This window comes from Poeciliopsis prolifica, unplaced genomic scaffold, assembly GCF_027474105.1.
Source record: "Poeciliopsis prolifica strain line A6 unplaced genomic scaffold, Auburn_PproV2 SCAFFOLD001, whole genome shotgun sequence".
NCBI lineage: Eukaryota > Metazoa > Chordata > Actinopteri > Cyprinodontiformes > Poeciliidae > Poeciliopsis > Poeciliopsis prolifica.
The window spans coordinates 6,868,396-6,884,062 of record NW_026562376.1 but is presented as its reverse complement, the minus strand read 5'-3'; the positions used below and the strand labels follow the sequence as shown (position 1 = coordinate 6,884,062).

The following is a 15,667-nucleotide window of genomic DNA, read 5'->3' as shown; positions in this document are numbered from 1 at the left end:
TTCTGGGCTTTAACCAGAATGTTTACTCTTGGCATCATTTGATCTGAATACCTTTCTTAATGTGTTCATTAATGTCAGATTTGTAGCATGCTCGACTAATTGTAGTAATCCTCTCCCCTGAGCTGTGCACCTCTGCAGCTTCTCCAGAGTGACAGGCATGTCTTGATAGGTTTGCTGCTGTAAGTTCACAGGATAGTTGTATTTTTTATGAGCTGAAATTGTCCACAAATAGACACTGTTTTCTGATTTGTGCAAGGTCAATTTTGATGTTGTATTAAATGTAGGGTGTATTGCGGCAATAAATGATGAGTGCATGCCAAACTCGGAGTAGTCAGAGGAGATAATGAGCTCTACTCTTTCAGTCAGGTCCAACTGTGAATCTTTAAACCATATTCTCAGGTCCTGCAGACGTGTGGAAGTCCTGACCTGGTGCGTTCCGTCATCTCCCCTCATCTTTCGATGGATGCAGTCGACTTCCTACGCGGACACCTCACCCCCAAAGAGATGACCATGTTTGAGCTGCTTGGTGACGGATGGACCAGACCCAGGTGTGTTTACATGTGGAGTGCTGCCGCTCCTGCTGCTGGTTTTCTCTGCTTATTATCACTTTTAAACAATCCTCCTCTTACAGAGCAGAGTGGCCCAGAGATCAGTGTGCGCCTCCTTATTACCCCAAGTTTCGAAATGGATGGGAGCCACCTGCAGAGTTTTTCTTGACTTCTCCATGGGAAACCGAGGGACCACCCAGTCCAACTGCATCTCCCACAAGCCCTGACTACAGAAGACACTCGCCTGACGATGTAAAATGCTTTTGTTTCCCTACACCAGTTCGGATTTATTAAACATATAGCTATGTCTTTAAATATGTATCTGTTTTCTTTGTTTTTTCTTTTTTTAGTATTACGTCAATCATTCCCCACCAAATGGGATGCAAAGTAGCCGCAAATATGCCAAAATCCGTTATAATTTTGTGGCGCGGAATCCCAACGAGCTGTCAGTGCTGCAGGATGAAATCCTTGAGGTTGTAACAAAACACTTTCCTGTTTTTTCAATTGAGATGTTTACTTTTGCATCAGAACTGTGGCCTAGACTTGTTAAAGAAAAATCTAGGGGGATAATGTATCACATCTACTCCAGCTTCCTGTATTGTGGCGTGAGCTGTTGAATCTTTCTCGCAGGTGTTGGAAGATAACAAACAATGGTGGAAACTGCGGAATCGCAGCGGCCAATCCGGCTACGTCCCATATAACATCCTGGATGTTGTAAGGCTAGAAGAACCAGAAGAGCCCTACCCGGTAACTTGCCAACTCTGCATGCACAACATTTACTGCAGTCCTCTCTGTTCAAGACATATTGAGAGACACTGCAAACTCGTACACAGATTATCACTCTGATTTCCTAAATACTTTGGCTCAGGCTTTGAGAGATGATGCAGAGGCTGCTACATCTATGCCAGGGCAAGAAAAACACACTTTCCTTTCACTAAATGTTTTTTTGTATACAGAAAGTGTATACTGTTAAAATGTTATTTTTGTTGAGTAAAAGAGACTAAATTTATTTCATAACCTCCACATGAAATATCATAAATATTCCACGTGATTCTACAGAAAAAAACAAATATGATGTCTTTACTCTGTTTAGGGTCACTTTTTACTAAATGTGAGTAGTTTCTCACCCCCAAAATTTTAAGCATCTGCTTAGAAAAAATTTTATTCCTGAGCATCACTGGAAGTGCAAATTTACCTCCAAACAAACAAAATAATGATTTCATGAGAACACAATTAAAGTTTTCTGGATGACTGGGCTGGAGATCAGAACTAAATCTGAGAGAAAATCTGTAGGATCTCCTGACAAAGTAAGTGGGGCGATTTTAGACACTTATAGACCTGAAACAATGAAAAGACAAAATATCGAAGTGTTAGCTGCAAGCTGCTCTGCACAACTTGTCAGCACTTCCTACGTAACATTCCAATTTGCACTTCCTCCAGACGGCATGGACAACAAAGATCCTGCGTCAGCTCGTGCATGCAGCTCCTCTTCCTTGATCAAAACACACATTCACATATTTTGCTTCTGGCTTTGATTCAAAAATGAATTGGCCGGCGAAAGAGTGAAGCTGAACCGGTTTTTGTGATAACATTGTGGTTTCTCTGTCTTGAACTGCGTCTATGTGTGGCTGTGTGATTCCAGAGCGACTACAGGAGTTCGCCCACTGAACCGCTGCACAAGAGGGATAGTTTCAAAGGGGGAATACAGAAAGACAAAAGTGAGTCAATGCGCACAGCAAAAACGAAAACAACAAACCAAGAATGTTTAAACAAAACACTTGTTCTTACTTCTGTTTCTATTATGTTTCTGTTCTGCAGAGATGGACGAGGTTAATAATGAGCTACTGATGAAAATCACAGCAAACAAAAACCCGCCACCCAGAAAGATCCGAGTAGAGCGCCCGGCGGCCCCACAGGTGCCATTAACTTCCCAGTCATCTCCAGAGCAGGTGACAATGTGGCTCAATGCGAAAGCTTTCTCTAAACCGTAAGTTTGCTTCGTTGCATACGTCCTCTATTTGCTCACTTAAAAACCCAATGGCAGTGATGCTTTTAGTGTTTTTGATTAGTCTTTATAGTCATAAAATTACTGGGGGTTTTCCCAAACCACTTTTGTTTTAGACTAATACTGCTGCACATTTGGAAGTGGAATGCAATGTTTGTAATCTATACCAACCCCAGCCCTCAGGGCTTCACTACCCTGCATGTTTTAAATGTTTCTGTGCTTTAACACACCCAATTCAGATGACTGCAACTCAGCAAACGCCTGTTAATCAGCAATCAGTAGAGGTAATAAGTGCTGAAGCTGGGAAATGCCTAAAACATGTAGGGTAGTGTGCCTTGAAGACCAGAGTTGTAAAACACTGATGTATCATATATCATTTTGTAAATCAGGTGAAACTGAGACCGATTGGACAAACCAATCGGTTTTCTTATCTATTATATTCCAGGTTACAATAATATCATTTTTCTATAAGAAGGTTTTCTTATAGCCTCTGCATCATTACATACCTTGTATGTAATGAGTAGTTATTTGAGATAATGTTACCTTTCTATCATCTGGACTCTCTGGATTCCCTTCTGACTGCTAACATCAACAAGGTATTTCATTCAGACTGCAGCATACTGGACTCAGTTATACAACAAGATCTACAGTAGATTGGTTTACATTTTTTTCATGTGTTAGAATGGCCTAGCCAAAGTTCAGACCAAAATCTATTTCAGAATCTGTCAAAAAAAAAATTAAATCCATGTCTCATTTTCCTCCCACTTCACAGTTTTGCACTAGTTTGTGTTAGTTAATTACATAATTTTTTGTAAGTTTGTAATATAAAGGGCAAAAATTAAAAGGCTTAAGAAGTATCAAAACCTTCCCAGGCTCTGTACGTGGGAATAGAAGGATTCAGCAACAATAAACGGTAAAAATACAGTATATTAATGCCCAAGAATGTGAGATCATTTTATTGTTCAGATGACTCTCATTAGTCATGACAGCAGCATTACATTTACATAACGTTAATCATTCAGTAGATGTGCTTATCCAAGGTGGCTAACGAATGTAGCAGACCGTGGTATCCACTTTAGGTGAGGCATGATGAATTGTCAGAGGAGTCAGAAGAACTGGGGTTCATGTCTGTTTTCTTTAAGTCAGGCAAGGGTCTCCATCTTACTGATGCTGATAGCAATCAGAAAGGAGCAATTACTTTGAGTGTGGACAACTGCACAGTCACTTTAGAAAATTAACTGCAGCGCCTTCATATTCTGCACCATCTGCAACTGCAATAATGCAGTAAGTATAGAGTCATTAAATGACTGTTGCGCAAGTTTTTAGAATCGTTGATTGAAGATTGAAGAGGTAGCTTTTATGTGACTATATTGCTAGGAAGAGATGACTCAGAGATCAGGCACCAGAAGGCATAGCTGAAGGTGTAATTCCTTTCTAAATGTGGAAATATTCGAGAGGCATCCCCCCAGGGGACAGAACAAACTCACTTCAGAGGAATCCACTTGTTTCTTATGCCACTTTGACACCAAGTTTTTTCCTGCTGCAACATGCCACAAAGCCTTGAGAAGACTGTATCTGGTTCTCCGCTGTTCAACCGGCAACAACGTGCCCTCAGTTAGGAGCAATATCACACTAATAAATGCAACAGATGTATCTCAAATGCTATTACATTAAACTGTCTTACTGTCCTTTCTGCAGGACGGTTGAATGTTTGGGAATCCTGACAGGAGAGCAGCTGTTTTCCCTGAACAGAGAGGAGCTGAAGGCCGTGTGTGGGGACGAAGGGGGCCGTGTCTTCAATCAGGTGTCTCTGCAGAAAGGACAAGTAGAGGTTGGTCACAATCCTCTGCATGCAACCTGCTTAAAAACCTGTTTTTCTGGGAGTCTTTTTATTGATGTTGTGTGAAATCTTCATACTATACCTGGGCAAGTTGGGACAAAGTGTGCATTCAGAAATGTAGGAGCTGTCAACAGCTTTCAGAGTGCAGGAGATAGTCTTAAATTAATACATGTTTAGTAAAAAACAAATTTATACATGTTTAGTAAAAAAAACTGACTCAGAGGTGATTAAAATCACTTATCTGACAGCACTTGTAAAATCAAAGTTTCCAACATCGACACTCAAATTCACCTCTGCTCTCAAGTTTTATAGCAAATAGACTGAAAATGAAATTGACAACACATGATACAGACTGGTGCCATTGTATTCTCAACTCTCACTCAAGATGGTTCTTTGTTTTTTTTATTTTTTTACAACTCTTAAGTTGAACCCTGAACTGGTTTAAAATATTTTCTGTTTTATTATAGACATAAAGTAAACTTTGAAAATAGGTTAGCTTCAACAGCAGACATCTTGATGAAGCAGAAATCTGGTCAAATATGTTGCAGCTTAATAGTTTGTGCTGACATTGCTTAGTTCCCAGTCATTCCTAAAGTTTCTCTTTGCTGCCACCTTCAGGAGAGTTATTGTAACAATAGTTCAGCAAACAACTTGCAATCACACCGCTCTTCAGACCACTCAGATGTAACATAAACAATATAATAAACAATACATACAAATTTTAAAATGTTCGACGAAGCAAAGATAAGTGCTGGATTGGTAAAGTTTGCCTTTTTATAAAAGTATTTATTAACATAAACATCTAGAACTGCTCAAGATATTATAGTCTCTGCTCAACTTTTGCAACATGTTGTTGCAGATTTATGGACAAAGTAGCTGCTGTGTTATGTGAATGCCTCAGAGAACAAAATGATATAAAGCATCAAATGTGTTTTCTCTCCAGAAGGCTCCTTCTGAGCTGAAGGAAATCATGATGCGGAGGAAAGAGAAGGTCGACTCCACAAGCAGCTGCGACTGAACACGTGGAGCAGATGTTTTCCCTCCTCACTGCTTTCCAAGTGCAGCAGCTCGCTAAATCAGTGAACATTTTCTTGTGATCCTCAGATAAAAAAAGAAACAAACAAGATTAAATACACTTATTTTTAATTGCATATTTATTTTGTAAAATGTTAGATGTTTGTTATTCAAGTGTTTTCAAATTATGTTCCATTTTTCTCAATTGATGAAATTATTGAAGAAATGACCTGCTAAGAAGGGGAACTCGTGTACAGTTTGGTGTATGTGCAGGACATGCATACAACATACGTGTGCATGAGAGAGCAGGGTTAGTGTATGTTCTTAATAATACTGTTTTGTACTGTTTACAAAATTTGTCTGTAAAAATTTTAAATCTTTGCAGTTGCTTTTTAAAATCAGTGCCAGGATGTTTGACATATTTTCTATTGCATAGCCAGTTATTTTCATGTTAATGCTAACAGAAAAAATAAAGCACGCATATGTTTTGTTGTGTATGGCAGAAGTTTGTATCTGGTTGGTAAATATAAATCATTCACAAGTATTAAAATAAATGTTCTTATTCTTCTTGATGTTATCTGACATTTTGGCAACTTAATAAAACAATATGCCTTTCTCAGTAATTGTGGGATCTTTTATACGGCACCCTCTAAAATTAATTGGCATATCTTTTATTGCTGAAGCATATTTTGACATTGAAAACTTTTTCTGGAGCTTTTTAAGAGTGAAGTCTTTTTCATATTCCATGGAAAAGTCAGACATTAGTTCTTAGTATTATGTTGTACATATAGTGTTTCATAATCTTTTCATTTTTTTAAATTTGATTACTTGTGACAGAACCAGTTGCTCCTTTACTTCTCATAAAAGTAAAAAGGGCAAAATAGAGAACAAAATCAAATAGACCAAGGCAGCCCCTGCACAATTTGTTATTGTCAAGAACTTCAGTTCTTATTGGATTAACATAATCAACCCTAAAGCATTCACTCTACAATCTGACTTTCTGTTTTACGGCACCGTTAAATCATTTGTTTTCTCAGTGAAATTGTAATGACCAAGTGCAGTAAAATACTAAATGACAAAATCAACAACCTCAACACTGAACAACTTAAAAAAGAAAGATAACTTTGTGATCAAAACATCCATTACTCCTCCTTTAGGGCCTTATAAATTTGACACAGGCGACATTTTAAAAAGCTATTAAGTGCTATGATGGAATTTTTTTCAACTGAGTTTTTTTGTTTTTAATTAGTGTTGAATTATGCTGCAGCAAAAATATATTAATCAATTTTAAGGGCTTTTGCACATTTTCTATTATTTGTGTATGTTAGTGTCTGTTGTAACCTGGTGTTTGCAATGTAAACTGCACAAACTGTTAAGAAGAATAAACTCAATTTGTTCTCTGGTATGAAAAATGACATGAAGATTCATATAAATTGTTCTCGGTGTAAATATGTATCGTAATATGATTAAAGAATTTACCATTAATATTCTGCAACAGATTTTTATGTAGTCCTCCCCCCCAAACACTTTTTTAATAATACTATTTAATAACTCTAATGAACCAACAGCTTCACTGGAAAATGTAAAACATATGCAATGCCCAGTTATGAGTTTCAAGGTTTATTCTAAGTTTTATAAGTTACCATATTTATATTTATGTCAAACTATAATAACTATTTCAGCAGCAGTTTCTATAGTTATTGTGTGCTGTTTCCAGTCCATGTTTTATTGTGTTCATCATAATTTTTTGGCCTTTTCTTATGTTTCAAGTTACCATGAGTATTATTCAAATGGTTTAAAAGAGATGCACTATTTGTTGTTGAAAGTCTTTAATGAGTCAGTCACATTTTATACTTTCACCTTTAACATTGAATTATGGTTGGTCCTCAAAAATCCAGTGTTCACTAAAGATTAGAACAGTATTTTACATTAAACACTGAAAAACACAGATCGTTCCAGTTTTGTCTGTTAGATTTTCATATTATATGACAAACGTGAAAAAGCAAGATAATCATTTATGGAGATATGCATCAAGCCACAGTTCCCCTGAAGTTTTCAGAGACCTGAAAAAGAACAGAAAAACATCAGTTAAGAGTCTGTTTTGTATAACTGTTTAAAGAAAGACTAATAGCTTTAAAAAAATTAGCATTTTCTGTGAAAATGCAGTGTGACTGCTGTAATTGGAACATCCAATTAAAGCTGGAATTAAGTTGGAAGGGTTGAAAGGAGGGTTAGAATCAGGGTTGGAAGGAGGACTAGGAGAAATAAAGTAGAGCAACTCAGGATAGTGAATGAATACAACTTTCAAACTAATGAAATATAATGTCCCAGAGTCTCTTGTTACCTTCTAAATATGTTGTTTATTTTATTACAGTGGCTCTATGTTATTACCTGACCACATCAACCATTCCTTGCCACAAAGTTTTCGTCTCATAAGGAATCCCGTGTTTTTCACACAGCTCGCGGACCTGCGGCGCCACCAGCTGGTAGTTGTGGCGCGGCATCCTGGGAAACAGACTTGAAAGAGAGGCAGAATAATGGACTCAAAAATGAACAGGCATTAGTTTTAGAGGTAAACTAAAAATTTAAAAATAGGAAAAATAAAAATTACATTCAGAAAACATCGAGCAAATATAATTTAAAATACTTATTTTTAACAAAGTGCTGAATAGGACAAGCTTTTCTGAATACAATATATTCTCTTTGTAAGTATCAAATCCACTGCAGATTCAGAGTAAATACCTAGCAAACAAGTACTGTGATTGTATAAATGTTTTTACTGACTTGGTTTTATTTCTTCATCAGTCTTTGGCTTTGTCCAAATTGCAGTGCGTTGCAAAAAGTTAAAAGTCCAAGTTTAAATCCTTTGACTTACTGATGCTCGATTTGGAAGTTGAGATGTCCACTGAACCAGTCATTGAAGAAGGACTGCTCAATATTACACGTGGCTTGTAACTGAAACAGAATCAAGAATCAACATGGAACTGTTTTACATTTTGTCAAGTTACAACCACAAACCTTAAAGTATGTTATTTTATGTAGTAAACAAATGTAAAATAGTGCACCATTTTTAAATGAAATGTGAAATGATAGGCACATTTTTAAAAACAATTTTTCCCCCCACAAAATTTGGAAAGGTGAGACAATACTCCGGTCTTGTTTTTGTTTTTTTTTTTCCCCAAGTCTCACCCTACTTTAAACTTCTCCACAGCTTTATTTGTGTCATAAACCTTGGTTTTCATAATGCTGCTTGTTCACCATTGTTTTCTTTACCAAACCTCAAGTACCTTCACAGAATATACAGAGATTACATTTTGTACAGATAGACTCTAAAAGAATGACACACTTTTCAGATTTCTCATTGTGACAAAAAATGTAATTATGCACTTTTTTCTGTTGGCCAGTCCCAATGTAATACAAAGAAGTTTGAAATACCACAAAGATCCTGTTCTGTAAAGTATTTATGAAACAAAATACAGTAAGTACAAAAATCTGTAGCAAATTTGTGTGACCTTACAGGAATAAGATGTCATAAAATTTATGATGAAATAATCAAATTATCTGGAGTGTTGAAACATGTTGATCTGGTTTTTATCCAATTTCATTTTCAATTAAGATAAGCCACTGGCTCTAATTTCCACCTCTGATAAGCAGTACATACAACGAGACTCTAATATTAGTTGATCATAAAGCAGGTACCTGCATGGTCAGCCAGTCTTGGCGCCTCTCGTGATCGATCTCCTTTGGCAAGTGGCTCATCTGAGTCACCCACACAAACCAGTGACTTTCTAAAAACCTGCAGATTTTAACATCAACACATTTCGATGCATTGTATTCTGTTTGAAAGCAGAGTAAAAAAAGCATATGGCAAAGAATGCAGGCAATCTTATAAAAAAAGTTAATGCAAATGCATAATCAAGCTATGATTGTTCTTTTTTCCTCTTTATTTCAGAACTAAAACAAACCCGAACATGTTTGCAACCTAAATTAGACGCATGCATTTTTAAAAGAAGCTGTCAGAGTGTGAACCATTTTAAATCCTTCCCAATGAGCTCACCTGACGAACATCATGAGTGCCAGAGAGCCAAACACACCATACAGTGGAACAAAGCAGTAGAAGTAACGAATGTAGTAGGTGGAAGCCCAGGCCAGATCCTTCAAACAAAAAGAAAAAATATATATATATTATTTATGTTTCTTTACAAAGAAAATCAGTTACAACTTCCTTTTATGTAAAATATATTTATTCTAAACTAACTTACCACCCAGTCACGTCGAGTAAACATGGTCTTCATTATATTGTAGTTGTAGAAAACTGGAATAAGCAGCGGTGGTGCCACTGAAAGAGATAAACTAGTTAGTTCTGGAACAATTTTAGATTTCTTTGATTCTTTCCAAATGTCTTAAAGCAAGCATACCAAGGAAGAAGTAGTGGTGTTGGTAGTTATAGGGGTAGTGTTTGATCTTTTTAATGCCGTACTGCAACAGTGAGAGGCACAGAGTTCAGTGAGCTATTAAGCTGCATTAGAGCTCAGAACGAATTAGAAATGCATTCCTTTATTGAGGTACTTGCCTCCACTGGCTGGGTGTTCCCAAGTACAAAGATATCCATCATGTTGATGTCGGGATCCTTCTTGAAAACGTTCGGTTTAGCGTGATGCTGGAAATGTCGGTGGTTCCACCAGTTGGCTGAAGCTCCCTAAAAACAATCATCTTAGAAAAGTCCAGACAGTTAACAGAATAAATTCTGAGTTACCTTCAAGTGTCCAATTACAAACTTGTGGACCAAGTGATTCCATTTGGATTTCTTGAAGACAGAGAGGTGACCAAAGTCATGCTGCAGCCATCCAGCCTGCGACTAATGGAGAGGATAGGTAGCTGTTTCATCCATTTAAAGTTACTCAACAACAATAAGGACAGTTTAGTGCTGCTGAAATTACTTGAGCGGTTGCGAGCAGTACTGAACAGAGCAGCGTCATCGTCCAGCTTGTGCCCCAGTGCGAGAGCAGCAGAAAGGCCAGGGCCTCCAGCAGCACGATGTGACCCAGATGGAGGCAGAAGAATAAAGGCCGCGCTTGAAAAAGGCCTCTTTTTTCTGCCTGTTCTCGTAAACGATCAAATTCCTCAATGAGTTCTGCCTGCAAGCAGAGAAGTAAAACACTTAAAGTTACTTTTACTATAAAATTTAATCTGACATTTGTGCAATCCTTAATATTATAAATCTCAGTGAAACCTGAATGGAGGTATAAAGACCTGGGGTAGCCAAACACTGCCCTCGAGAGCTGTTGCCCTATATGTTTTAGATTTTCCAGAATTAAGGGCTTAATTACTTCCTTAGTACATCATAAAGTTATTCACAGGCCTCTTAATGGACCATTTATGTGATTCAGATAGATTGACTCAGGAAACATCTAAAATATGCATGCATTCTTTAGAACTTGAGTTGAGCATCACAGTGGTTTAATTCAAATGTGAAATTATTCCAAAAAAATTCAATTCCAAAAGCGAAACTAACGATCCATTACACAGAAGGGGATATTTTTCAAAGTCTCGTTTTTTTGGAAATCTTGATAACAGTAGCTTTTAGTTAATGAAAATCTAAGATTCAGTTTCTTAGAAAAACTTAAAAGTATATAGCAGCAATAAAAAGAGTGACTGAAGTCCAGTGGGTTGTTATTAACAACCTCCACGAGGAGGGTGTGTTACAAAATGTATTTGCCACAGACATTGGGTGTTCATGGGGTGCTGTATGCAAGGATATTAAAATTTGTTGTGGAAAACACTGCACAGCCAGCAGGGATCCCCCACCACCGTTAACCCTCCTGTTGTCCTCGGCTTATGTCGACCGAGGACAAGCCCTTAAAAAATATGTTTTTCAATTGCAGCTGCATACAGAAACTTTAATCTAACAGTCCTGCATCAGAACTATGGTGTGCACAACTCAGGGGGAAGTTTAGGCTCAAGCAATCCAAATGTGAACTTTACAAAAGAAATAAAAATAACCAAACCCAGGCCTCAGGTCAGACTGACCGGAAGACTAAGGAAATCACAGCTGGACAGGCAAACAGTATGGAATGGCATCATTGATCTCCGTAAAACTGATATCTTTTCAAATTTCCCCCCTCCTGTTGCCCTCGGGTTGACATGACCCGAGGACAAGCCCTTATAAAACATTTTTTTAATTGCAACTGCATACAGAAACTTGAAATCTAACAGTCCTGAATCAGACCTACAGTGTTCACAACTCAGATGGAATTTTCTGCTGCAGCAATTCAAATGTGAACTTGACGAAAAAAATAAGAACAACCTCCTCTTGTCTTCGGGTCAAAATGACCCGAAGACAAGAGGAGGGTTAAATGTAAAATCTTACACTTTTGTTTCCATCCTGGTTTGGCTCGGTCGCCACCAACTCTCCAATCAGCAGAGGCTTCAGAAACTTCTGCACAAACTTTTGATCAGGGTGAAAAGCAGCAAAAACTTCCTGGAAAGAGAAACATTTGACATTTTAGGCATAAATCAGAATAAAAGCTGAGCAAAGTTGAGAGCTGTTAAAAAAATTGCATATATATTGGAGCACAGCTGAGCCGAATCCAACAGAGGGCAACATTACAACTAACAATGTCTAGTTGTAATGTTGCGGTCTAGGAGCAATGTGCTGATCATAACATGCAGATAAAAGTTACCTTCTGCAGAACTGTTCTCATCTCTGGTAAAAATATGCAAAATCCCTGGAACCAAATTTATTGGCCTTTGTTTCACTTAATTTTCACCTACTGACTTACCTTTAACAGCGTTACAGGTAGGCACTCTACAAAGGTTACTGTGGAAGGTAATCAGAACCAAGCATGACTGACCCTCCGCCATATTAGACAGTGGACATGAAGTGCTTTTCCACATGTTCATGATTTGTTTCCCACCACAGTCACCTGCAAAACTCCACAAACTCAGTTGCAGTCATCTGCAGAGACCAGTGCAAAGTAGAGGTATTTAAGGGCCGAAAAAGTCAACTTTATTTACAACCATAGGTTGTGCAAATGTGTGAACCAACTGGTACAATATTTTTCACTTCTATTTTTGTAGAAAAATGTGCATTATAGTGAAGTCAAAGAAAAAAAATCCATCAAAAGATCTCAAATAAAGATTTGGAAGTTTTAATCTTATAGGTTTCCATGATAAGAAAACCTTTTATAAGTTCAAGTAATGAATTTGTTGTGGAAATTTGTTAGTAATGAAGTCAAAAACAAAAGAGAATAACATAAATTCAGAAAAAGTTCATTAATTAATGAATACATGTGGATATCCTTTTGCCAGAGGCATCTGGTATTAACCCAATAAAAAAAAAAAACGAGGCCATTGGTAATCCAGCTCGCTCCAGCTGCTCCAAAATCCAGTATTTACAATGTCAAATTTGAATCTTTTTTAAATCAAACATTAATTCTGTTCATACATTTTTAATCTATTATAGTACTTATAATAACAGATAAGAACATTATATTTAGACATGTCAACCTGACATCTGGAGACATAGAGTCGTGCATTTAGAAGCATTAAGTAATATGTTTATCACAGATCATGTGCAGTTACACGTAGTGACTCTGTTCAAAGGTCACAGCGAGGTTCATTCTGCAATTTCAAATATTAACAATGAAATAACAGAAAAATCAACTGCACAATCTTATAAAGATGTCCAAATTATTCCCTGTAGCTCTATTACATTAAATATTAAGTTTTAATATAGCAGATTTTTTATTTTATGTTGCAATTTTCACTACATTAAATACCAAAAATGGCATTTATAGTGCCATTTTTTTACCCATATGTGCAGTATGGGTAAAAAGGTTAAAAAATAATCAGACACAACTTTTAACTCTTTAGTTTTTAAAAGTGATTCATATTAATTAGGATAATAAATAAAAATGTGAAAACTTGAAAAGTGATAACATGTAAATAAGATAACATAACAATTAGTTTGACATCCATTTTGAAGGAAAGCTCTAAGTTAAACCTCACTGATATTCAAGTCAATGCAAAAAAAATATATTTTCTGATATAGACTTGTATATCCATATTTAGGCAAAATTTAGCCTGAGTAACTTTGCACTTAAAGGTTATTCATACCTCCAACATGAACATAGTGTGTAAACCACACAGCAGTTACAAACTGAACCTTAAAGACTGATTTATTTTTCCAGTTGCAACAATTGATGGGCTAAAATGCATGGAAAATAAAACTTCCCATAATTTTAAAGTGATGACTTTCAAATCAATAAAGTGTGGATTTTTATCATTTTATCAAAAGGAATCATTATAACAGAAGCCATAAAGTAGAACGCATACAGACTGGCATAACTTTCCTGATAGCGAAGCATCAGCAATTCACAAACTGTCATTTGTATTTTAGCAATTTATCAGCATCAAAACAATGATCTTTTCCTGCATGAAGGAAGCGTATTTACCGTCGCATCCTCCCCGGCGTAATGTCCGATGACTCTGGACCCTCCTGGATGCCTTTTGACCCACTGACTGATGTTGTAAACCTTTCGGTTGACCACCAGCCACTGGTCGTTTCGGTTGCGGTGCTTCTGCACCTCCTCCCAGGTGTAAACGCCTGCAGTCTTCCCGCTGCCTGGCTCTGCAGGCTCCGTCTGCTGTCCTCCGCCTCCCATCCTCCTCTCTGCTGCTGCTGCTGCTTCCTGGATTCACCTGTTCACAAGAGGACCAGTCTGCCCTCACAGACGGATGGGGAAAAGGAAAAAAAAAAACATACAACCACAATCTAATCAGGTGTGAACGCGCTTAAAAAAAACTCCACAATAGATCCAGCTAGCAGTAATGAAGCATGCATTGTTCGGCTGAGCTTAACATAAACCCTCTCAGATGATGCTTTCACTTTTGACTCACAAATATGGCGGCGATCAGGTGTATTACAACAAATATTTGTAACTTACAGCATCCAGATCCGGATCTGCTTTCCACACACACATACACCAAGCCCTTCACCTTCAGCGCCGTCCAGCTGCTTTATAAAAGCAGGAAGGCGATCATAAAAGCCGACCAGGTTGGCAGTCCTCCCTGATAGGCCCCGGTCACTCACTCACTCACCCTCCTCCCAACACGTTTCTTCGTCCCTTGCGAACTTCGAGCGGATCTTTCGAGGCTTTCTGACCAATCGGAGAAGAGCAGCTCTGCCTCGTTGGAGCGCTGCCTCTGCACCATGGGACAAGATGCTGCTCAGGCAACGCCAATGTTGAGGAGCGGGTTCGGATCAGACTATGGACAATCAGCTGCAGGGACCCCCTAGAGGCCGAACCCCGGAAGTGCTGCTTGTTTAACACGGGGGTGAATTAAATAGGCCATGGGTCATAACGGTTTGTGTGTTTCAGCTCCAGCTGCAGCTGCGACACTTTGTGGTTCACACAGATTATACAAATGGGTTAGGGATTATCTAAAGTAGTGACTATTAGAATGATGCAATGATTTATAATTTTACAATAAATGCAAATGTTTTACTTTTTCTGATCAGAATGGACAAGGAGTAGGCAGCTTCCCACAGACTGCCTGCACATATTTCTTACAAAACAGGTTACACAATGTGCAGATTACAAGTCCTCTCGTTTCTTAGCACCAGAGCCCCGCTGGCTGCCAAACACATATAACTAAACAATACAACACACAGAGCTAGGTTTTGTCTGTGTGGTCATTTTATGTCTTTCTAATAGCCTTTGTGCAGCAGATGGTGGATATAAAATGTTCCCTTGCGATGCATGCCCTTTGGACGTTTCCTTGTTTGGTTGAACTTCAATGTAATTTATTATTTTTATGTGGCAGAACAATAAAAAATAACTTAATTATTAAGTGAAATGGTCAATTTTTTATAAGTATTGCATACATTCATGTTTACAGTACTGAGTCAATACTTAAAATGTACTACAACTTAAATTGTTTCAGCATTGACCATCCAGAAACTTAAAATTGCTCTCCATTGCAGTAAATGTCTAACATCACTGGCTGGTTTTCCTATCCCTGCTGAATTAGAGCGTTCCCACACCATGATGACAGATTTAGTGTGATATCAAATGTTATTGTTTAGCAACACAAAACATTCTTACTCTTGACTACTCTATCCACAGCGAGTAACTGTGATGAATGAAGAAGAACCTTGTTTCAAATAAAAATTCACCTGGCTTTGTTGTTCTAATATTCTAATTTTCTATCTGCTGTGCCATTTGAGATCAATTGAATATTCGGCAAATTTTCCTT

General features: G+C 37.6%; 2 protein-coding genes across 4 annotated transcripts in view; one reads left to right on the top strand and one right to left on the bottom strand.

Moving 5' to 3' along the window:
- eps8l2 (EPS8 like 2) overlaps window positions 1-6,822 on the top strand; it is a 29,938-nt gene extending 23,116 nt beyond the window's left edge. For both annotated transcript variants that reach the window (XM_055031459.1, XM_055031540.1), the window contains 8 exons: window positions 400-548; window positions 632-800; window positions 899-1,021; window positions 1,179-1,295; window positions 2,191-2,266; window positions 2,367-2,535; window positions 4,252-4,384; window positions 5,337-6,822. In XM_055031459.1, the coding sequence (XP_054887434.1) occupies window positions 400-548; window positions 632-800; window positions 899-1,021; window positions 1,179-1,295; window positions 2,191-2,266; window positions 2,367-2,535; window positions 4,252-4,384; window positions 5,337-5,411 (1,011 nt within the window). In that variant the 3' untranslated portion in view covers window positions 5,412-6,822. The remainder of the gene's footprint in view (window positions 1-399; window positions 549-631; window positions 801-898; window positions 1,022-1,178; window positions 1,296-2,190; window positions 2,267-2,366; window positions 2,536-4,251; window positions 4,385-5,336) is intronic.
- A 397-nt stretch (window positions 6,823-7,219) lies between these two features.
- Window positions 7,220-14,672, bottom strand: LOC129361675 (acyl-CoA Delta-4 desaturase-like). 2 transcript variants are annotated; one of them, XM_055032686.1, is made up of 13 exons: window positions 14,510-14,672; window positions 13,864-14,130; window positions 11,778-11,888; window positions 10,348-10,545; window positions 10,164-10,265; window positions 9,981-10,106; window positions 9,826-9,886; window positions 9,670-9,746; window positions 9,465-9,562; window positions 9,107-9,203; window positions 8,283-8,362; window positions 7,799-7,924; window positions 7,220-7,470 (listed from the first exon to the last, which is right to left on the bottom strand). In XM_055032686.1, the coding sequence occupies exons 2-13, from the start codon at window positions 14,071-14,073 to the stop codon at window positions 7,419-7,421; spliced, it is 1,338 nt and encodes a 445-aa protein (XP_054888661.1). In that variant the 5' UTR covers window positions 14,074-14,130; window positions 14,510-14,672; the 3' UTR covers window positions 7,220-7,418. The 2 variants fall into 2 exon arrangements, with proteins under 2 accessions (XP_054888661.1, XP_054888650.1); XM_055032675.1 differs by lacking the exon at window positions 14,510-14,672 and adding an exon at window positions 14,356-14,500.
- Window positions 14,673-15,667: the final 995 nt, after the last annotated feature.